At 59.2% G+C, this 22,339-nt stretch overlaps 1 protein-coding gene across 2 annotated transcripts in view; it reads right to left on the bottom strand.

Annotated features, from left to right (window-relative positions):
- DSCAML1 (DS cell adhesion molecule like 1) overlaps positions 1–22,331 on the bottom strand; it is a 149,228-nt gene extending 126,897 nt beyond the window's left edge. For both annotated transcript variants that reach the window (XM_019543083.1, XM_019543084.1), the window contains exons 1-3: positions 22,251–22,331; positions 15,175–15,492; positions 12,612–12,758 (exon numbers count right to left, since the gene is read on the bottom strand). In XM_019543083.1, coding sequence (XP_019398628.1) covers positions 12,612–12,758; positions 15,175–15,492; positions 22,251–22,293 — 508 coding nt within the window. In that variant the 5' untranslated portion in view covers positions 22,294–22,331. The remainder of the gene's footprint in view (positions 1–12,611; positions 12,759–15,174; positions 15,493–22,250) is intronic.
- Between the last annotated feature and the right edge of the window lie 8 nt (positions 22,332–22,339).

The raw sequence follows: 22,339 nt of genomic DNA, 5'->3' as shown, positions 1-22,339 counted from the left end.
CCTTACAGAGCCACATTTAAATAAAAATGAAGCAGTTATTTAGACTGCAATTAAACACGGAGCCATTTATTTTTAACATAGGAATATCGTCAGCCAGAGCAGGGAGAACCGAGCACCGAGGACCACACGGACGCAGCCCTTGCCGGCCCGGCAGCACAATGGGCACGAGCAAACGTCCCGAGACAGAGGCACAAGATGTCGCTCAGAGTCGAGCCCAGCCCTCATGCCCAGGGGTGCTGGTGCCACGTGCCTCCGAGCACACACACACGTGCATGGCCTTGCACTCTCCAACATGCTTGTGGACATCTGGGCAGGCACATCTGAACAGGCGAGAAATCTGGCGAGAGGGGGCGGGCGGCAGCGCAGGGGCCAGCAAGCGCCTGCACCGAGCGGCTCGGACCCCAGGACAGCTCGTCCGCGGCTGCTCCGCAGGGAGAGGGCAGGGCCGTCCCCTGGAGCCGGCCAGCAGCCAGCCCCCAGGGACCGCACCAGATGCAGGCACCGAGTGCACAGCAAAAGGGCTTCGCTCGTCATCCGGTGCATCTTGGCTGTGCCTCAGCTGGCAGAGGTCACTTCCCCCAGAGCGAGCCTGTCCGCTGGCAGCCGTGCCAAGCAGCACGGTCCGGATCAACAGGCCATTGAGCTTCGGAGGCATTGGTCCTACCTCAGCTCAGCCCCACATCCTGGTGCTAAGTGCCACGGCCAGGGCCCCAACACCAGCATAGCCCAGCCCGTGAGCGAGCAGCTGCCCGGGGGTACCGGGTTCCTGCACGGACCTCGCTGCCCCCTCCCCAGGCCCATCACACAACAGAGACCCTTCATGGGCGATGGGTGCCCCTGAGCCAGGGCGGGGGGCAGCGGCCACGACAGCCCATCCTCCCTGTTCATAAAGCTTCAGAGTCTCTGAGCCCGCAGCCCTCCGCATCTGTCTCCTCATGCAAAATGAAAGAGGCTTTGACAAACAGGAGATGAAATAAAGCAGAGGCTGTGTCGGGAAGCTGGCATCACCGCTGCTGCCACCGCCACTGTCACCCCCACACAAAGAATGGCCACGATTGTTCCCGTGTCTCTAGGGAGGGTCGGTCCTGCACGCACCCCCCTCCCACGACTGCCCGGCAGGGCACAGCGGTCCCACTGCCAGCACACGTGCGCTGGCATGGGGGAAGTGACACGTGGCCTGACCAGGCCCATGTACGTGCAGAGGCTGGGGCCACGGTCCTCTCCAGCCCGCTTTCCTGCGGGACCGGCACGCAGCCCAGCAGCCGACCCAAGCTACACGGGGCAGTTTGGACGCAGGGCCCTTCTTATTCACGTGGCAGGCCAGGGCACAGCAAGGCACTCACAGTGGGACCAGACGTGCGGAGGCCTCATTTCACTGGGTGAAAAACTCAGGCAGGATGCGAGAGGGACTCAGGGTGCAAGATATGCTCATGGCAGGAGATGGAGGCTGGAGTCACGCTCTCCCCTGGGCCCTCTCAGGGGCCACGTGCGTTTTCAAGCCTGCCCCCAGCTGCTTCTATAGTTAGGGGCAAGCCCAGCAAGGAGGCCGATTTGCTACCACCAGGTTGCCCCAGCACAGCAGGGCACAGTGCATTAGCCAGGCAGCCAGGAGGGATTTGCTCCCAGCGGTGCTGGAGACCAAGCCTGGAGCCCAGCCCATCTCCTCTTCTCCCAGACGCTTGCGCCGGCACTAGTCAAGGGAGCATATTTTACCTAACCTAACACCGCAGAACATTAGACTGACACAGGGAGGAAGGGTGCATCTTTTATGCAAATGCATTTAAATTATGCAAATGCCTCCGTCCTTGGGTCTCTCTGCTGCATGCTGTCCCTATTATTTGTGCCGTGGCAATGCAGAGCCCCTGGAGAGGGAGATCCTGGGGCCTGACACTACGTAGGCAGCGCAGGTCGGACTCCTCTGCCAGCAAAACCATCTCGGGGTAACTCCACCCTGCCCTGGGGGAACCAGGAGAGCTGCAGGAGACGCAGGGCTGGGGCAGGGGTCTTTCCAAACTGGACAGTGCCCAGCACAGGCTGGCAACTCAGCCCTGCCAAGCCCGAAGCAGGAAACGGCTGCATTTCAAGGGCAGCAGGAAGACGGAGGAGGCAGAGGCAGAGTCGAGCCCAAAACATAAGCAACAGCAGGGAAGCAACAGGGCATGGCAGGGCAGGCGACGCTGCAAAGCAGCTGTTCGAGGGTCTACAAGCATGGGAGCTTCCTTGTGTCCCACAGCTCAGGGGCGGGGAGGGGTGTCTCGTCCCTCACGTTGGAGCGAAGTCTGCGGCAGTGGGTGCAGAGAAGGGGCCCGGGCGGGCACGGCCAACGGGCCGCAGCAGGGCAGAGGCGTCTGTCCACGCGCCGAGCCCTGCGACACTGCAGCCCCGCTGCCAGCAGGACCCGCGCCAGCCAGCACAGAGCGGGGAGGGCTGGGCACACCGCCTGCTGTCCCCACCTGCTCCCACGTCGCCCATCCCTCACGTGGGAGCTGCCTGGGGCAGCCCCGAGCCCTGGTGCTCCTGCAGCATGGGCAGCCACCGGCCCCGAGGCTCCCTTTCCTCACCGAGCAAAAGCCAGGAAATGAATGGCAGGGACAGAAGCCAGGGCAGATTTAGGGACACTTCCTCAGTGACACAAGCCATTAAACATGCCCCTGCGAAGTGGGCCAGGCAGCAGGCAGGCAGATTTACGGCCCGCCCGGCTCCTGCCTCGGCTCCGCACCGCAGCCATCCATCGCCGCTCTCTGTGCGCGCAGCTTGTCCGCTCCCTACAGCGGAACTATTTTTCTCCAGGCAGGAAAAGATTTATATTTGCAGGTGGAGGAGCTGCCAGCTCGGGAGCGGATCCTCGTCCACGCTGCCCAGCCTGGGGCCTGCCAGCCCAGCCCGGACACGCGCCAAAAGCAGCACGAACCGCGCCGCACAGCCTGACCGGGAGACGAAGACCCCCACAGACGGCTGTGACGTTGCTCCCCGTCTGAGCAGGCACCACAGCCTGCCAGAGTCAGCTTTTCTGCCTCCATCGACTACCGCCGTCCCGCGCGGTCTCAGACCCGACACCACCCCCCACAGTCGTGGAGCTCGCACGCTGGGCCCAGCAAGGCCAGGAACAGCTTTGGTTCACGTTCCTCCAAGCCCGGGCTGGCTGCGGCCAACGCCGTCCTGCAGACACAGGGGTTTGGGGTCGGCACACAGACGTGGACGCTGTGCCCGTGCTGCCTCTCACCGCCGTCTACAACAGAGGATGAAGACAGCCTCCTGCGCTCTGAAAGGTGACAGCCTAGAAACCCCTGCTGCTCTTGACCTTTATCAGCAAGGGGTTTGCTGCAAGGGACTCCGGCCATTTCGCGCATGCCTCCTGGTTTTGTTTAAGAGCCGAGGCATTTCTAGCCCACCGTGCTGCAGCCACACGCTGCAGCGGGGTGCCACAGCAGGGGCATGCGCCAGCGAGGGAAAGTGTGCCCACAATGGCACTGCGTGTGCCACGGTTGTGCACGGACCCCCACAGCCCCCTCTGCGTCCCGTCGGCCCCGCCAGCCTTGGCTCTGGTTCGGCGGGTGCAGCTGGCACTGACAGCTCTTGTTCCTTGCTGCTCACATGCATTTTATTTACTGATTCCAGGCCTTTTTTGGGTGTGTGTGCGGTTGCCTCCAACGTGACTCTGCATTATCAGGGCTATAATGAGTCCCTGTTAAAATGGATTTGATGGAATAATTATATTCCAAAAAAGAAGAAGAAAAAAACCTGAAGGAAAGTGCTCTCCTCCTGAAAGGGCAGGATCATCAAACATGCGTGCCACATTATTTGCAGTCACACCTTCTGCTGCATCTGCTCCTTTTAAAATATCTAACTCCAATCTGATCTGAATATATAAATCTGAATTATCACAGCAAAAGGAGATGTGCTCACACCTTTTTTTTATCTGTTACCATGGTGATTAGATAAAATTCACGCCAAGTCTCTGGGGAAGGATGGAATTATTTCAGACAGAATCTCACCCCACTCGGTGCGAACAGCGCCTACAGCTGCTTCCCTCCCTCAGTAACTGGTCTGGGCGCATGGCTCGGGCCGGAGGGACGGACGGACGGACGGGGAGAGGGGCACTGGGCACCTCTGCAGAGGGCAGCGGTAGAGAGGAGGGGGAGGCGGCAGCACCACGGAGCCTCCCCCTGCGATTCAAACACAGGCCAGCCCACCCCAGGGCGGTGCTAAAACGTTTAATTAAGAACCAATCAGCAGGAAGGCACCCCAGCTGCCCTGCCTGTGCTCCAGGGCAGGCTTCACCTCCTTTCTGGGGGAGCGGGGGGGGATCAGCGCAGGGGAAAGGGGGGAACTTGGTCCCACTCCTGCCCAGACTTCCCAAGGCACGACCGCACGGGTACAGCCCGTGCGCTGGCCCGGGCAGCCCTGGGGCCTCGCACCGCCAAGTCAGTGCCAGCCCTGGGAGGGAAGTGGGGGGCTGCCCCGAGAACAGTGGGACGCCCGGGGGGAGCAGAGCGGATCAGACCTCCCCAAACGGGCAAAAAAAGGTCTCCTACAGCAGCAGAGGAGATGCTCCATCCTGACCCAACCCCAGCAGACAAGGAGCACAGACTCCCACTGCCCAGCTGCAGCCGCCATCCCCCCAGCCCTGCCGGCCTCCGCCGTGGGCTGCTTTGTGGAGGCCAAGGCAACGCGGCGCAGCGGCGAGAGATCCCCGCGCATCTCTCTGCAATGCCTCGCTATCCCACCGTCTGCGACCATGCCGAGGAAAGCAGCCTGAGCTCCAGGACTGGTGCTTTTCAGAGGTCGTGAGTTGGAAAGGGAAACGTATCCTAGCAGGAACAAGCAGCAGAGGCTCTCAAAGCCAGGCAGGTGCCCAAAGACAAGCATCCCATGCCTGGCTGACAACCCACCCTGCGGCGCTCTGAAAAGGGAGGGGCTCCCCTGTGTTTGCTAGGCAGGCAGCCCTCACAGGTCCCCCTCGTGTCTGGGTGAACTGGGGGGGTCAGGCCAGAAGGGATGCACGCGCTCCAGCACTCGAGGCTGCGCGGCTGACCACCTGGGAGGTGGCAGGCGATACAAATCCACCGCCCCTTGCAGTGACCCACGGGCAGCACCGGCTGCTTGCTGCAGGAGAGGCAACAGGAGCTAGCAGGACTACAGCCTGGGCTAACTCCCCCTCTGCCTTCATGAAAAGATAAATACATCAGAGAGGGAACAGCTGGTAGGCATCTCTGCCCCGTATCACCCTCCCAGCCCAAGGAGGATAAACACACAAACAAGGCTCGCCTTTCACCTCCCCTGCGGCATTTATTCCACCCCAGCTTCCAGCTTTCTTCAGTAACACGAGACTGATGGCCCCGAAAAAGAGCCTATTGATGAGGGACAACAGTAAATTAACTGGGTCCTGGATATTCTGTGCCTTGGATCATCTTCCAGGGCGCCCCCTCTTCCAGCGGAGCAGGCACGTGGGATGTCAGCACCACCTGCTTGCCCTGAGCTGTGCTATAATGCAAATGCTCAGCCCATTTCTAATGCAGCCAAATATAAAGGGACCTGCTGAGGGAACATTAGACCCATAAATACTAGTGGTGTTTTTAATTTTCAGTAGCCTCACGCTGCGTCTCTAGACTCATTACGTTTAGAGATGGATTAAAATGGAATTTTTATATAGTTACATTTACTCCTAAAATACGAGAGAGAAAACACAACGTGTGACAGATGTTCCAAGGTGCAGCAGAGGAAGTACTAAGAGCTCACTTCAGATGGATAAGTGGGCACGTTTAACCACTAAAATGCCAGCCCCGTTTCATTTCCTACTTTGCTGCCGGCACAGCATCCAGGGCAGTTTAAAAGACGAAGCCAGCACTGGAGCGGGCGAAGCAGAAGAGGAGCGCTCAGACCAGACTAAACCAATACCCGAGGCGCTCCTGGCCAAGTTGGTTCACAGGGACCAAAAGAAGATTTGGATGGAAAATAAAGCTCACGCTCCATTTCTGACAGGATCACGCTCCGAGGGCGATTGTGCAGGCGTTTAGTGAGTACAGAAGGCCTATGGCCCACAGTCCCCAGACAAAGTTCTACAACAAAGCACTTTTCACTAAAATACATCTTTCTTAGTTGAAAAAAACGTGACTCTGGAGTCACTTCCCAGCCTCTATTAAGCTCACAAAGTAAGTGTGTGATCACTGGGAGGCGTCAACCCGTGACTCAGCTGCAAACTTTGCCGGTCCATTAATTCCTTTTTATTTTAAATCAGTTTTCTCCCTAAGCCATGTCTGCAGGTCCTGGATCACCTGCCAGACAGGAGCAAGGCAGATGTTGGAGACCCCGACCGGCTCAGGGGCCCTCGCCACAGCCATCACGGCAAGCCTACGGTTGCACACCTTCCCGCTGGGATGGAGCTAACTCACAGGAGCCCGTCACGCCAGCCAGACCTCTTCCCATCTCATCACTCGGCTGCCCAGAGCCACAGGATGCAACACAACAAGAGGTGATGGACACACGCACACGCTGAAAATGCTCTCCCTTTAGTCAAACCAGCGTTTGGAGAGGCCGTCACCCCAGCCAAGAGCAGGAAGCCTCTGCCTTCAATCAAAAGCACGACATGGCAGAGTCTGGGCCGAAGCCCGGGACCCAGAGGGCTACGCCTGAGCTGTCTGAACATCCCTGTGACCCCCGGCAGCCTGAGCACCCCCACCCCCCCCAAATGCACCTAGGGATTTTGGACGCCCACTTTAACATAGCGGGGAGGGAAGCTCATGGCTGCAGACAAAGGGGAAAGCAACTGCTGACAAAGACAGGCCTTCCTGGGAGTCTCCGATGGGCTCCCAAAGGCTCCGGCAACTTGGAAAGCTGTGCCATAAACACACACATCAGTAGGGCCGTGATGTATTTGACCCACTTTAGCATGAATATCTGCACACGCCGGTTTTGCAGTTGCTATGGCTGTTTAAATTAAGTTCCATTTGGTGCAGTACTTATCGCAAAGACAATGCACTGCTATTGAAATTGAAATTTCTATGCCGTGATAACTAGAGCACAGCAACTCAAAAGCAGCTTCTGCGGCTTAGGCAGAGACTTTGGGCCAAGTAAAAATGAGGATGACGATCCATTTGAAAAGAAACGAATCCAAGACCTGAATTTGGTTTCCTGGACTCGTCTGTATTCTCCCATCTGGAGCTGGCTCCATTTTTTTTTTTTTTTTTTTAAAGCAATCTACTGAGGTGGTCCTCAAAGTGGCTCTGTCGCAGGAGCTTCCCCCCTCTTCCTACAGGAGAAAAGAGAAAGACCCTGGCAGCACTCCCCGCAGCTGCAGTTCAGATAAATAAGTAAGGATCCAGATTCACTGACAGCAACAGAGTCCAAAATCACAGCCCTGGCATGAATGCAATCTCACGCCCAGCCCACCGCTCGGGGAGCGCGGGAGCTCTATTCGGAATAAGCGCTACTCCGCGAGCGGTGCTGCATGTTTGCTACGAGGTTGAAGACTAAAGGCAAGATTGATTTTGATGTGAGCACCAGCAAAGCAAATGGGTTTTTGAAAACCCTGTAATTTCTCTGCAACCCTTGACTTCACTAAACACACATTTTTAGACGAAGCACAGTTAGGTAGGCATTAAATAAAAAATGAGGTAGGCTAATGATGATTTATGTGCAGGATAACCTTCTATAAAGAATTTATCTTTGATTTCAGGGTAAGTTACAGTGTTGCCAAGTTAAGCAAATAAGGCAGCTCCCCACTAAAAAGAAGGAGCCATTGCAGAGGTGCAATACAAATATAAAGCAGTTGTTTGCAATTGTTTTAAAATCTCTTCTGAAATGCACCCAGTGGGTGCTCCTGGAAAGATATGCTTGTCAAGACGAGATGGAAAGCACCAGGCAGAGGCACCCATCGCAAATGGAACAGTTTGTGCTGTTAAGATGAACGGTAATAAAAAAGCAGCTTGCTGTGAAACATGCATCTCCAGCCTCCTGCTCTGCCCACTGCATCCGATTAAAATGGTTCGCCATGTCCATAAAAGGCAAGCATCGAACCCAAACTGGCGTGTGAAGGGGCACCGTCTTCCAAAGCAAAACTCCTTGCAAACACCCACGGCACCACGCAGCCTGCGCCCTTCTCCCACCACCTCGCTCCCCATCACGCCCACCTGCCTGGCGCTGCCCCGGGACCGCCGTGCTCCAGCAGCCCAGGCCCTGCTCCAGGAGTGTCGTGACCCCAGGGCCTGGCACAGGTGAGCACGGGAACAACGCGCGTCTGCACCAGCAGCTCGCCTCCAAGGGTGATGGCTCTGCCCCAGCCCGAGGCCCTGCTGGGTTGTGAGCTCAGAGCCCAGCCTAAGCCTGCGTAGGGAGAGCCTCAACTGGTCCATCCAAAACCCCAAACCCAAAATCATTGCGCTTCAGGTTTGGCCGGAATAAAATTGCTTTCTGATGGCTTGGGGGTGGGGGGGGGCGCAGAATAAAAACACTGGGAAAGGGAGAGGCTTCCTAAGACAGCCTTCATGGGACTGCAGGCAGGGAAAAGCTTTTTGTCATAAAGGTTTTGGTGGACAGTCTTGGGGGAGTCTGAGCGCCCTGGGCACGTGAGCCTGGCACCAGCCCTGGGCATAGGGACACGGGCACAAACGGACACAGTCACGACGTGCAAGGCAGGCGCCCACCCACAGCCTCTGTGAGCTGCTTGAAAACAAGCCATCTTCTCCCCAGAGGATGGGGACAGGCGAGCCAGGCAGGGACAGACCTGGGGTCCGTTTGACATTGCAGGTCACAATGCAGATCTAGAGGCAGAAAAAGGCTTCGAGGTTTGGGGGTCAGCTTGGGTTCATTTTAAGGCTAGCACCAAGCGCAGGGACAGCAGCGGACACCCCCTCCCCAGCCCTGCAGGAACTGGGACAATCACAGGCTCAGAGGGGTCAAGGCAAGACCCCGCTTGTAACTGTGCAAGCAGTTGTCTAACACCAGAGCAAATAAAAATGAGCTTCAGGCAAATGCTATATTTGTAATCCAAAGGCAAATATGTTTGCTTGTGTTGACTCTGTGCAGTAACACAATTTATAGGTTCTGTCTTTAGGGTAATTATTGCTTTAGAATGTTAAAATTGTTCCACTCTAATTAGATCATCCTATTAAAAAACCCACCGCAACCGCGGCTGGAAAAACCAGCCTGGGTTGCAACCGAGCCAGCGCCAGCATGGGGAGGTTGCAAACTTTGCAGGGAAGAACCTACCCGGACCCTTCAGCAGAGCAGCCCGAGGGCAGAAGTGCTGCACGGACCCAAAGAGCCGGCAAAGCAGGGCTGGCAGAGGACATCGCCGCGCTGCCACCAGGCCTCGCAGAAGGCCCGCTCTCCTGTACACGTCCTGGCCCAGGCCTGGGCCCTGGGAAGATGCGCAGCTGAGCAATAGAGATGCTCACCATGTTTCCACCCCTACCATCCACCCTCTTCCACCCTGCCCTTCTCCCGGGCACAGAGAAGGCCGACCCCACCTCTCACATCATAGGCTGGGTCTTTGCTAGTGACTGGGGAGTATTTAACTGAAAGGAGGTTTCCCTTAAAGGGTCTTCTAAGCTCCATCCTGCTAGCGAGGCCCTGAACATCTCAGTGCCAACGAGCATTTGCAGGGGAACCTGGAAGGCGGACCGGGGCCTACAGAGAGGGGGTTACAGCAGGGGCTTTCTGCGGAGGACCTCAGCTGCATCAGGCCTCTGAACGCCCATTGGCAACCCAGTCAGGATCCAGACCACTGCCAAGCCAGGCTGCAGCCCCCCTCTCCACCACAAACACGGCACCGTAAGACAAGCAGACAGACGGGAGCAAATCAGCTGCGGGGCAAATCCCAGCCCACGTCTGCGTGAGGACTGCCGCGCTCCGCACCAGAACCATCTCCCAGGAACAGGCACCCAATAATGCAGAAGTGAGAAGCCCCAACCAGCCTCCCTGGGAAAGTGCAATTCGCTTTAATTTTTACAAAAAGCAGCTATGGAAATGGTGGGAAAGAACCCAAAACAGTTGGCGCGGAAGCCACTGTCCATATGGCAGCGCTGCGCGGGGCAGGCGCGGTTCGGGGGGAGCTGCACTGTGCACGGGGCGCTGCGCCGCCGTTAGAGGCAGCGCAGAAGCATTACGACCCACCAGGCAGCGTTTACAGGAAGCATCGCAGGGATTAATGCGCCGGTGCACAGCAGCCCTGCCAGGCAGCAGAAAGCCTGGGCAGGAAACACGAGTGCAACAGAGCTTCGCTCCATCGGGCTGTCGATGGTGCAGGTCTCAGCTTGCTTGAACTAGCCATTTGCCACCAAAATCAATGCCCGTTCACACCAGCTGGGATCCCAGCACCATTGACTGGTCTCCCTAGGTCCTGTCTGCACCAAAGGAGCTCCCTCATGCCGACTTACGTCCACAGATGCCACTCTCCAGCTCACATCAGCCGCCTGCACTGAAGCAGGGCAACACCAACGCGGCATGGAGCAGGAGACGCCCACAGCGAGGGGCACCGCCTCCGACACGCATCCCCGGTTCTGCGCAGTCGGCCCCGTAGGGCATCGCTTCAAACACCACGAGGCAGGCAGCAACATCTTTGCCTGTGCTGACAGCAGGGCCGCCAGTCTGAGAAATGCTGGGAATTTGCATGGTTTTTCTAACCAACAAAGCCCTCCTGGGCAAACCCGCCTCGGTGTGGACCGGCTCTGACTCTCACTCCAGCACAGCTCACGGCCCTCGCACTGAACTTCCATGCAGGAGGAGAGAGCCTGATTCTGGCAATCAGGCCACAGACAGCACCTGCCATCCGCAAGATGTTGTGACAGCGCCTCCGAGCTCTGGGCACCATCACAAAAGTGCCAAGTACTGAAGTGTTACAGGGGTGCAGGTTGCAGCCATGTTGGTCTAAGGACATGGGCAGACGAGGTTCTTTGGGTGAATCTGATATCCTTTATTAGACCAGCTAAAGAGTTGGAGAACAATTTTTAAGCAAGCTTCTTTACTTTTCATTCCATCCAGGAAAAGCACATGTCAACTGCTGAAACTTCCTCAGCCTGACAAAGGGTTTTTGAACCTGAAAGCTTGCTTAAAAATTGTTCTCCAACTATCTAGTTGGTCTAACACAAGATATCAGATTCACCCAAAGCACCTTGGCTGCCTAAGTACTGAAGTGGAGGGTTAGCAGCTGCACCCGCCCTGCCGACTGCAACAGGCACCGTGCCCACAGCACGCAACCCCTGCCAGCCTCCCTCCGCACGTTCCCCTGCCTCCGGGCCAAGGGGCACGCGTGCTGCACCCGAGAGCCACACACTAGGCCTCGGGCCCTGCTGTGATCCGCATGGTGCCTCCTCGCTGCAAACCCAACGCAGGACATTCCCCCTCGTGGAAGCCTCCAACAGAAAGTGGCTGCAGCCCGCCCGTGCTGACGCGGGCTCACAGGGGCTGAGCACCGCAGCTGAAGGGCTGCTGGGATGCAGAGACCTGTGCCTCCCTGTGACACTACCGCCCTGGACTGCCAGCCCCAACTGACCCGTAGCCCAGTGCAACGCATGGACCGGAGGCAAAATCCCGTAAGTCTTCCTGGACCCCTCGAGGGCAGTATCAATGGCTGCACTCTGAGCTCACCTGCACGGGGCGGGCGGTCAGCCCTGCCATCTATGCAGCACTGCGGAGAGCACTCAGAGGTCACCCCAGGACCCAGTGGGGCCACACCAACTGCTGCTCTGTCAAGGGACCATCTTCTCCTTAATGCCCCATCATGATCCAAGGGCAGCTGCGAGCAATCTGCTGCGGGCACTGTCTGTGCGCCAGGTGGCCATGGTCTGGGCATGGGGGAGTTTGGATCCTAAGTTCCCAACCAGCCAGTGCCACTGGGACTGGACCTGGGGCTTTTGGTGCAGCCTAGTAGCCACATACTCGGGGTCACCTGGGGCTCAGCCCCGCCACCCAGAGCCCACATTTCTGGAGGAGGCTGCCCCGTCCATCCATGGGGCACCCTGCACAGAGCCACGCTGGGGAGGGGGTGCAATGTGCCCAGGCCCAGGGCTGTCAGGACAAGGCTTCAGCTGGGGAGGGACCCTCATGAGCTAACTCCAATGCACACACGCTCCCCCCGGAGCAGCCACAGCCCATGGCCCAGGACGGCCCACAGCACGTTGCGTGCAACAGCACAACGCAGCCGGCAGCCTCGGCCCCCGTGCTGCTGCCCCGCAGGCAGGGAGGGAAGGGATCCTCTAACATGTCTCTGCTGTCCCCCAGACAGCAGCAGTGCCCAGGCACCACGGCCCAGACCGCAGGCTCGGGAGCCGGCAAAATCGCAAGCGTGTGGGAGCAGCCACAAAGCAGACGGGCATTACCGCAACTCCATGCCATGCCCCTACAAGTCCCGGAGCTCGTGGGCCCGGCCCAGCCCACAAAACACCAACCAGGGAACAACCAGGCACGCGAGTGAGCACAGTGTAAAACATGGCTCCCTCCCAACATCAACCCACCCCAGAGACTCCGCTCTGAACCAGTGCCACCAAGAAAGCCCCTTGCCCTTGGGGCAAGCACGTGGGAAAGAAATCCCAAACGCGCTGCCGAGAGAACAGTGTCTGCGCGCAGGCCTTGGCCAGCAGACACGAGGACTCCCCCGCCGTCTCCTCTCTTACCTGGGATGATAGAAACGGTGTCTTTCTCCCAGGACACAACACTAACATATTCCTGCACTGAAGAAGGGATGAGGCACTTGAAAACAGCCACATTTCCACGCATTGACCTTTGATCCTCCACCCGAACGGTGTAAGGCTCCCTGAAAACTGGGGAGAGAAAAGCAGACAGTCAGGGAGAGCAACGCTGCAGCCCCGCAGTCCAGGTGGGACGTTGAACACGGGCTCTAGAAAAGCACAGTGCCATTTCAGGCTCTGGTTTTTAATGAGTTCAGGTGTAAGATGAATCAAACGAGGGCATGGAGGGGTGCTTGCATGTGTCTGGGGATTCGCAGCACCTTTTCCTTGTGCACGGGGGAGCAGCGCAGCCAGTCATCCTGAAGCCAGGGGGTAATGGCCAGAGGCTCCCTCACACCACACCTTGCACCCACACTCAGCCAGCGCAGGGCAGGGAACACCTTGCAGCCAGCCAGAGCACGCACGGAGGGGGCAGCACTGCCTCATCACAGCCGGGGTCTGCGGGGCCAGCGAGGCATGCTGCACTGCCCTGGGCGAAGGCGGCAGTCCTCCCCAAAGCCTGCCCCAACCCCCAGGGAGAGCAGGGTCCCACGCTCCGGCCAGTCTCTCCAAGGGCTTCTAGATAAAGCTGACTGGGAGCCTCGCAGGGCCATGACTGCAAGTGGCTCTAGGGATGGAGCCCACCTGGCCCAGTGGGGAGAGTCACGACGCCAGGCCAGGGCCAAGGGTGCTCGGCAGGTCTCGGGAGACGGGCAGCTCAGCAGGCCAAGCCTCCGAGGAGGGAGCACCTGCACACGGGACCGCAGCTGCCCCTGCCAGGAGCCAGCAGCGCGGTGCAGCAGCCGGGGGCTGGACGTGGAGCTTGGAGCAGGCCCTGGGCATGGAGAGGGCAGAGCATGGAGCGCCCAGCAGGTCCCGAGCAGCCGCCCTTCTCCTGCCACAGGAGACAGGGCCATGATGCGCGTGGCACCACGAGCCTCCCGGGCCCTCTCCGGGGAGCACTGAGCAGGTAGAAGCCCAATGAATGTGACACTGCAGCCATCAGCGGTACAGGGCCTGCTGCTGCTGCTGCAAGGTGGCGAGGACAGACCATGCATGTACGTGTCCCCACCCCCCCCACCCCAGGGGACACGGGTGTTGCTCTCACCCCCCATGGAAAAGAGGGCATTGCTTGGCTGCCTGCCATGGCCGCAAAGCCATAAGGGAGCGCTGGGCTGGGACCCAGGAGCTTCAGGTGCTAACCCTGGCTCTGCCACCGGCCTCTAGATGACCTTGGCCATGTTGCTTCGCCTCTCTGCTGCCTCAGGATGGGGACAGCAAAAGGGTCCTGCTTTAGGGACGGTGCATGGGAAGAAGCCTACAAGGACTCGGCACGGCCCTGACAACAGCCGGACCACAGCCTGCGGGAGGGGGGCTCCCCCCAGACAGGCCCTGGCAAGCAGCAAGTCCAGCAGCCTGGCCCCCGCAGCAAGCTCCCCTCCACCCCAGCTTTAATTTATAGCTCTCCTGATAATGCTGGTCAATAATTCACTGAGGGGGGTGGGAATCAGGCCCATTATAATGAACTAAAATGAAAGCACCCTTCAGTCACTGCCGCTGGCTCCCTTCACTAGCCCTGCTCTTAATAGGTCACCTAATGAAGCCATAAGCGGGCTATCAGCTCTCCCCCGCCGGGTCAATAATTTACTACAACGGCTCTGCCCCCCAGCACTCGGCTGTGCCTCCTCTTCTGTCCCGGGCCCAGCGAGGCGAGGGCTTGTCCTGCGCCTGCAAGGACCTGCCGGGGGGCCGGGGATTCCCCGCAGGGCAGTCTGCTGGAGGTCTGGACATTGCCACCCAAGCAATTACAGCAATTAGCCTGTGGCACAAACAGCAAGTCTGGGGAAGGAGATCACGGCCACTGCTTCAAGGGTGAACCTGCCCAGAAATCCCAAGCCTCCTCGCACCCACCTCTAGCCAGGGGCCCAGGGCACGGCTGGGAGCAGAGCGCTAGGCTGGCCGGGAAGGCCCCTTTCCCTGCCCTAGCAGCATTTTTACTGGGGTCCTGCAGGACAGGTGCCCTGTAAAAGGAGCCGGCTACGGTACAGGGGGGCGCTGGGTCCTCAGACAGCAGCCCTGGCCCTGCAGTCAGCTGGCGACGGGTGCGACAGGCAGGTCCGTGTCTTCAGGAGACGATCCACGCGCTGACCAGACAGGACCCCGCCGTGCAAGTGGGAACCTTCCCCTGGCATTCGCTGCCCCGCACCACACAGTACCTGGAAGCGAAGCGGCACCGTGCCCACGGCAGCAGCGCGGCCACGACTTGCATCGCCCCCTCTGCCGAGCGCTCTGGGAGCCTTGCCCCCTCCTGCACTCAGCACAAGCACCCGAGAGCATCGGTGCCCCAGGGCGAAACAGGCAGTCCGCAGCACTAGCTTACCATGCCAGCCACGCCTGGCAGACACCGCCCCGGGAGGACCCAGTGCCGCCCCAAACAGGTGAATTATCTCTGCCGGGAGGGAGGGCAGAGAACCCCAATGCCACCGCCGCGCTCGCAGAGGAGCCCTACCTGCTTTAACGCGGATATTTGGACTCCTGATTTTGCCCGCAGAGTTCTCCGCGGTGCAGAAATAGTCGTTGTCATGGATAAAGCTATTGAAGGCTGATGGCGAGAAGGGGTAGAGCTGCAGAGTCCCGTTGGCATGGACATGCCGGATGTGCGGAACATCATAGATGTCGTCCCCTGTGGCGAGGTACCAGCGGAGGATGGCGCTGGGGGACCCTGCGGCCGGGCAGGGGATCACCACCCCCACCGTGCTGGAGAAGGTAACCTGCTGCAGAGAGTCGTTCACAAAGTAGAGGCTGGTTCCAACATCGTCGGCGCGTGCTGCGGAGAGAGCAGAGCCAACAGCAGCGGGTCAATGCCAGCGCCGGGGTGCCCGCGCCCCCGCACACCTGCTTCGCAGCGGGACTTCGGGGAAAAGCAGCACGTGCTGCAGAAACGCGACGGCCGCCCGCGCAGCCCCTCCCGTCTGCGCAGGGCTCCGCCGTCCTCAGCGGGCAGCGCAGCGAGGCGCTCCCTAACCCCCATCCGCTCAGAGGGCTGGACACCCAGAACGAGCCGCGTGCCCAGGGCGGCCTTCGCCTGGGCTCCCTGCAACTCAGCAAGCGCCCAGGCCTCCCTGAGGGCCCAGACCGGACCCTGCAGCCTCCTCGGGAGCACGGCCACGCTCCTGCAGCTCTGGGCACGTCTTGGGGTCGCCGAGAGCCGGCCACAGCAGAGACCCCAGGATCTGCAGGCCTGGCCACAGCCCCAGGCTCAAACGGCCACACCACACGCAAGGCCGCATGGCCACCCTGCCCACCCGTCTGCCCCGGCACTGCCCCCCGGGACCGAGCGGGGGGGCAGGTGGGCCTGGGCTCCCACGCCGACGCAGCACGGCCCAAGCTGCGCCCGAGGCCTGGGTACGCTCCGGAGGCGGCGGGAGCCGAGGGGGCAGCAGGCCTGGGCACGAGCTGGCTGCCCGCTTCCCGAGCAGGAGATTAGCCAAGGGCGGGGGGCTCTCGCCAGGCAGCGCGGGCAGGCCTGGGGCCCTCTCGGTGACGGCCGGCCCTGCCTGCCAGGCCGAGCCCGCGATGCAGGCGCCTGCTCAGCGGCGCCCGCGTGAGGCCGAGAGCGGGGACGAGGACCACGAAGCGGTGAGCTGACGGCACATAGCACGGCGGTGCCCGGTCCTGCACGGCGCCGACACTACCCGGCCCCCTCCTGCCCCCGTCCTTCCCGCTGCAGGACCCCTGGCCTCGCTTCTCCCCCAGACTTGGATGGGGCAGGCGGGGGGGTAAGTCTGCCACAAGGACGGATATGGCACCAAGTCGCTCAACTCCCATTTCCCTATTTAGCTGCACTACTTTTAAGTAGGCGGAAGGGCACCAACACGAAACCGAGTCAGGGTATTAATAGCTCTGGCAGGGATCGCCCCAGGCCCGCCGCTTGGGCTCAAGCAGAGCTGGCGAGGAAATCACTACCGCCCCGCTGGCTGGAAAGGAGTCAAAGGGGACCCTCCGCAACCTCAATTTCTTCAACTTCGTGGGGTGGGGAGAGGGTCTCATCTGTACTAACGGTCTCAGCCGAGCTCTCAGCTGCCCCTTCGGGGAGAAGGCATCACGGCTGCTGGTTCGAGAGGAGGCTGTTACCGCGTTATTGGCCACAGCCATTCACATCGCATCATAAAGCAGCCATGAGGCCAGTAGCGCCTGCCTCCATGGAAAACGATTTGTGTTTTCGTCAGGATGAGCACCGAGACGGGTGCGCCTCACCACGCTTCGGCACCACGCCGCCAACTGGCTCCAGGCTTCCCGGGACCGGCACCCGAAATATTTACATGCTTCACGGACCAGGACTGCTGGTCGGGGAGGGTCCTGCTCCGCGCTAGGGCAGCGGAAAGGCACTTCCAGGAAACCTCTGGGCAGAGCAACACCCGTTTGCTGAGAACTGGGTGCCGGACCAGTCTGCGGGCTAAATGCACCCATTTTAGAGATGGGCAGACTGAGGCCCTGCACAGAAACAACACTGCCCTGGTGTCGCCATATATCCAAAGAAAACCCAAGAACAGAAGAACCCAGGAATCCCGGCACCACGACATCCTCTCTCGGAGAGCTTCTACTCTAGCCCTTGGACAATTTCCTCCTATTTAATCTTTACACAGCTGAAAATATAACCCAATTCCTCTTTCTTGGCACCCACTAAATCAGAAGCAAGACAGCCTACTTCTTGTTCCTCTCCGTGCTTTGAGCAGGGATATGAGCCAGGATGACAAAGTTGCCACTCTCAAACCCCGCAGCGCTCTCCTGTCCAAAGTCAAGGACACTATGAGCAAAAAGATTTCACTGATGAATTGACTGGGAAAGCCCAGCAAAATGTCACTGGAAATGAAACTAAGGATTTATAGGTAAAGAAAAGTAGCTCCATATTTCCCCGATACCCTGGTGTCTTTGCAGCCACGGGAGCTCACGCCGAGACAGACTAGGACAGGCCGAGCCCTTTGCATGCACGCGGCACGCCGGGCTGACAAGTGCCAGGAGAATTATGAACCGCGGAGGTGCAGGGCCGGTCGCGGGGTCCCAGCCCGGCACGAGCGCTCAACTGGGAAGGGCCCTGTGGCACGATGGGGCCCCACGGCCACGAACTGTGTTGCGACACCGTCCGCCCATTTTGTCTCCGTGAATCAGCATTTCTGATGATCAACGTGGCGCGGCGTCTCCCCAGCCAGAAGAGAGCAGAGCACGTCTTTACAATGAGGTTCAGGAAAACAAAGGGAGGAGGCAGCGCCGGGTTGCTAACGACGACATTCTGCATACGAAACCACTCGCACCACAGACCCGGGCTCCTCCACATTTAAAGGTGCCACACGCACAAAATCCAGCACCGGTCCCTGGCAAAGGGGTACCGCTCCTGCCCCGCGCGGGCCTGGAGCCACGGACCCTGCAAAACCCCGTCCCGGGCCATCGCCTTTCCCCACTTCCTTGGTCCCCACCCCAGGGCCACCCGGGCCTTGAGGTGGCGTCCGGGGATTTCTCCATGCCCGACCCCTCGCACGTGCTGCACGGCAGGTAGGCAGAAACAAGAGGCCGCGTCTCCCTGCGCTGGTGGGAGGCGCAGCTCAGAGGACGCGCGATCACATCGCAGCCTCAGCCTGCCAGGGGACAGCTTTCTCCCCAGACATCCCCCATGCACAATGAGATGCACAGAAGGGGGGGGCAGGGGGAAAGAATGGAAAAATACTTCATAAGTAAAGAGGGAAATTCAGATTACCACTAAAGCTTTTTTAGGTCAAAGGGGGAAATGGATTTTTAATAGAAAATGGAAGTTATGGGATTGGCAATAGTTATGTGACAGACGCAGAGAGTTAAATCCATATAATCTCCTTTGCCATTTAACATTGAACACCATCCTAATTCCATGTTTCATAAAACTGCCTCCAAATCACAGGGAGAGATTAAAAATTTAGAACCAGCACTGCAATATTTTTAAACTAGAAATTGCTGCCGGCATCTGGACACATGTGCTGACCCTAACCTAAATACCGAGGGCATTAATTTATACAGCCCTCGCAGGCTGGGTGGGCATAGTGCACACGCAAAGGTTTCCTACCGGCAGGCGATAAGTCACTGGCAGCAACGTGGGGCCGAGTGATGGAGACCAAAGGCTGATGGATGAGGGCTACACAGAAGGACCGCGATGTGGATGGACAGCGCCTGGCTGGCCCCGAGGAGCACGTATTTTGAGTGATCTCAGTGCAATCTTCTTAAATCGCAGTAAATTACAGCCTAGAGGTATTGAAATATTAATACTTCCATCTCAGCTGGGAGAAGCGAGTCATTTTGTTATCATCCCTTAGCAGTATTTACTAGCCTTGTTCACTGGACTTTCCAAACTGTAATAGCTTCAGAAGCAGCGCCAGCCTCTGCCCCACAGAGAGACGTGCTAGACGGAAAGTACTCATTTACTCTAACGAGAGGCCACGGCAGAGCAGCTGTAAATCGACCCTGCGGCCCATCACCGAGCCACATCTCTCAGGAAGAGGCAGCCGAGATTTCGGCTCGAGCCCTGCACGGAGAAGCTGCGCAAGCTGAAATGCTCAGCCTGTGCGTGCAATCAAAGACAGCTCGCGGAGACGACAACCCGCAGAGGCGGCCTCCTCCCCATCCTTCACCTTGGCCCGAGCTCCGGCGGGAGGGGACCGCTCTTACCGAACGGGCTCAGGATCTGGCCTGCGGGGCAGCGATCCATGTGTGCCCACAGGAAGAGAGGCACTGCCCGCTTTGACCTGCGGCCGGCATCGAGCAGGACAGCCGTTACCCCGGGCCCCTCCGGCACACTGGTGATGCCGAAGACCTGTCATCCCCGGATGGAAAGACCTGCATCCCAAGCCCTCGGCTCCAGGGGAGCTTTACTAACTTTCCTCCCAATAAAGAGAGTGACCTTGGAGCTGGCCGAGTGGGGACGTCACATCCTCTCGTACCCGGACGCTTGTGGAAGGGACGAGGAGATGAGCAGCAGAAGTGACAGCAGATGCATGGTGCCAGCACTGCCACCCTTAATGCACCCGGGCAAACAGTTGTTTGCAGGGCACACGAGGGGCATGCGCAGTCCGTTAACACAAGCAGTCTTAATCACTCAGGAGCTCAGCTCACAAGAGGCATTTTCCATGTCAAAGAAGGAAAGCCGGACTGCCTGATAAGCAAGCCCAGACCCATGGCATGAGGATGGGCCCGGTGTGGGACGCGGTTCACTATTTCTCTGCAACCCACAGAGAAACATGGCTGTCACCGCCTGCCACACGGTCTGCACAGCTGCAGGCCTAGGACATCAGCTCGTACCCGACGCACGCATCCAGGGAGCTTGCAGAGGCACGAGGCACTTTGCAGACCGAAGCTTGTGTACAAAGCACATGCTCCCTCCACTTCTGCAGTGCAGCCACCTCTGGAAAGGAAGCACAGCAGCATGTAGCAGCCTCAAAGGAGAATTTGGGATGGGAAGTGAAAGAGGAGAGTCCCGGGCTCGATGGCTACTGTGCAAAGACCCCAAACACCCTCAGCCTCAGCACTCCTCAGCTTTAAGGGGAGCACATGAAAACGAACAGCAATGACCCCCGGCCCATGCCAAGGACACGCGTTCTCCTGGAGGGACAGACACCACTCCCGATGGCATCTCAAGATGGCTTGATCCAAGCAGGCTCTGGGCTGGCCTGCGCGGCATGCAGGACTTAGAGCCGGGGGCGCAGCGCTGGAGGCAGAGCTGCCAACGCCGGCGCACAGGCAGAGGCGCTGGCAAGGCACCGTCTCTGCCACCTCTGCCGCAGGGGCCAGCACACGCTGCAACCAGGCAGGCACCCGCCCGCGCGGAGCAGAGCGCAGCACCCGCCGCAGGGGAGAGGAGACCTCTCGTGCGGCCCTGGCCCAGAAGGGCACGCCGAGCCCCGCGGGGCACTGCTAACCGCATGCCCCGCTTCTCCCCGTGCCGCCGGGGGCACAGGAAAGCGCCATGAATGGATCGCGCCCGGCTAGCCTCCTCCGGAGCCCTGATTTCCAGTCCTGCTTACGTCACGTACACAGTCAGTCTGGCAAGTTTCACCCGAGTCTCGGCTGGACACTTGGCATCATCGCTGAGCCAACACGCACTGCAGGGCCGTGCCAAGTCTCTCATCACGGGAGGCCCAGGGCTGAACCAACCAGAAGCAGAGCGAGGCAGGCGAGGGAGAGGACTCATCGGAGGTGCGCACACACCAGCTGCTAGGCTTTGTCCTAAGCCGGCAGCCCATGACTTCCACGAGCCCGCAGCCCGCGCGCTCGGCCGAAGAGTGGCGAGCAGACTTCCCCGCGCATGGCCACAAGTTGGACCAAGTAAAGCAAATAAATCAATAACACGGACAGACAAAGGAAAGAACTGAAACACAGCTGATTTCATCCCTTTCCCACGTAGCTGTGGTGAGCATCCCCTCCCCCTCGCGTTTCTTACACGGGCTTTCAGTGCGATTCCTGGCCTGGGCAGCAGACACCGGGGCACAGCCGGGACCTGGCTTCCTAGCGAGCACCTGCAGCCGAGCCCGCAAAGGGCCTTTGCAGGTGATGGGTCTCACCCACTTGGAGGGAAAATTCTTTAAAAAAGGAGTAAAGAAGAGCAGGTTCCTGGAACCGGAGTTCAAGGTGCACAGAAATACTGGCCCCAAACTGCCCCCCGTGTCAAGCCCCTGACGAAGAGCGAGCGCTTTCCTAAGGCACCGACACGTTTGAGCTTCAGTCCCTCCTCGCAGGGGCACTTCTTTGTGGGCGGTGTATTTGGGTGCATGTGGACTTTGCCGTAAGCCGCACACATCCCCAAACTCACGTGCTGCCATGTCAGGAGAACGCTTGCCACAAAGAGACGCCTCCAATGTTGTTCTCATGCTGAGCTCGTCAGCGGTTTCGAATGAGGACAGCGCGTCCATCTCCGAACCTCAGCGCCACGCGGGCAGAAACGAGGGCACCGCGGCAGAAACGCATGGCATAGCGGGGGCGCCCAAAGCGAGGCTAGCAGATCCGCCTGCCCCTACCCCCCTCGTCTATCTAGCACTGGGGCGAGGACGGAGCCGATCCGCACCGGGCAAACTCCAACAAGAAGCAATTGCTATTCCTCCCCAGAGGAAACAAGCACCAGAAGATATTCGGCTTGCGCGTATTGATTCCTTCGTCCAAAGGCATGTGCAGCTTTGCCCCCGGCTGGTACAGACCGAGGGCTCCGGGCACGTCGCCATCGCAGCCCCCGCGATAAATAACGACACTGGGCACCGAGAGGACCCGGGCGCCGCACGCTCTTCCTCCCCGGATTTAATGAGGACTCCACATTGCCTTGCCAAGATAAATGAGTGCTGTACCATGCGGGGGCCAGGGGGGTGGAGAAATTAAAAAATGGAAGCTGCATCCTTCGCTGCTTTTAATATTTGAACATAATGGAGCGAAGCGCTGGCGAGAGCCGCAGGCAGAGGGCCCCGGCCCCGGCCCCGGCTATTTCCACAGCATCTGGATTTTGACTCGTCTGCTGCCCGCCCCGGCGCATCGCCTGCCAGCGCCCGCGCCCGCCGCCGTCCAGCAAGCGCGGACACCTACCTCCGGGCAACGAGGAGAGCAGGAGAAAAGTTACCAGCCACATGCCATACAGAGCCGCCGCCGCCGCCCGTGCGCGAATCCCGGGGCCT

This window comes from Crocodylus porosus, unplaced genomic scaffold (genome assembly GCF_001723895.1).
Source record: "Crocodylus porosus isolate Cpor-Errol unplaced genomic scaffold, CroPor_comp1, whole genome shotgun sequence".
NCBI lineage: Eukaryota > Metazoa > Chordata > Crocodylia > Crocodylidae > Crocodylus > Crocodylus porosus.
This window is presented reverse-complemented; position numbering and strand designations above follow the sequence as displayed.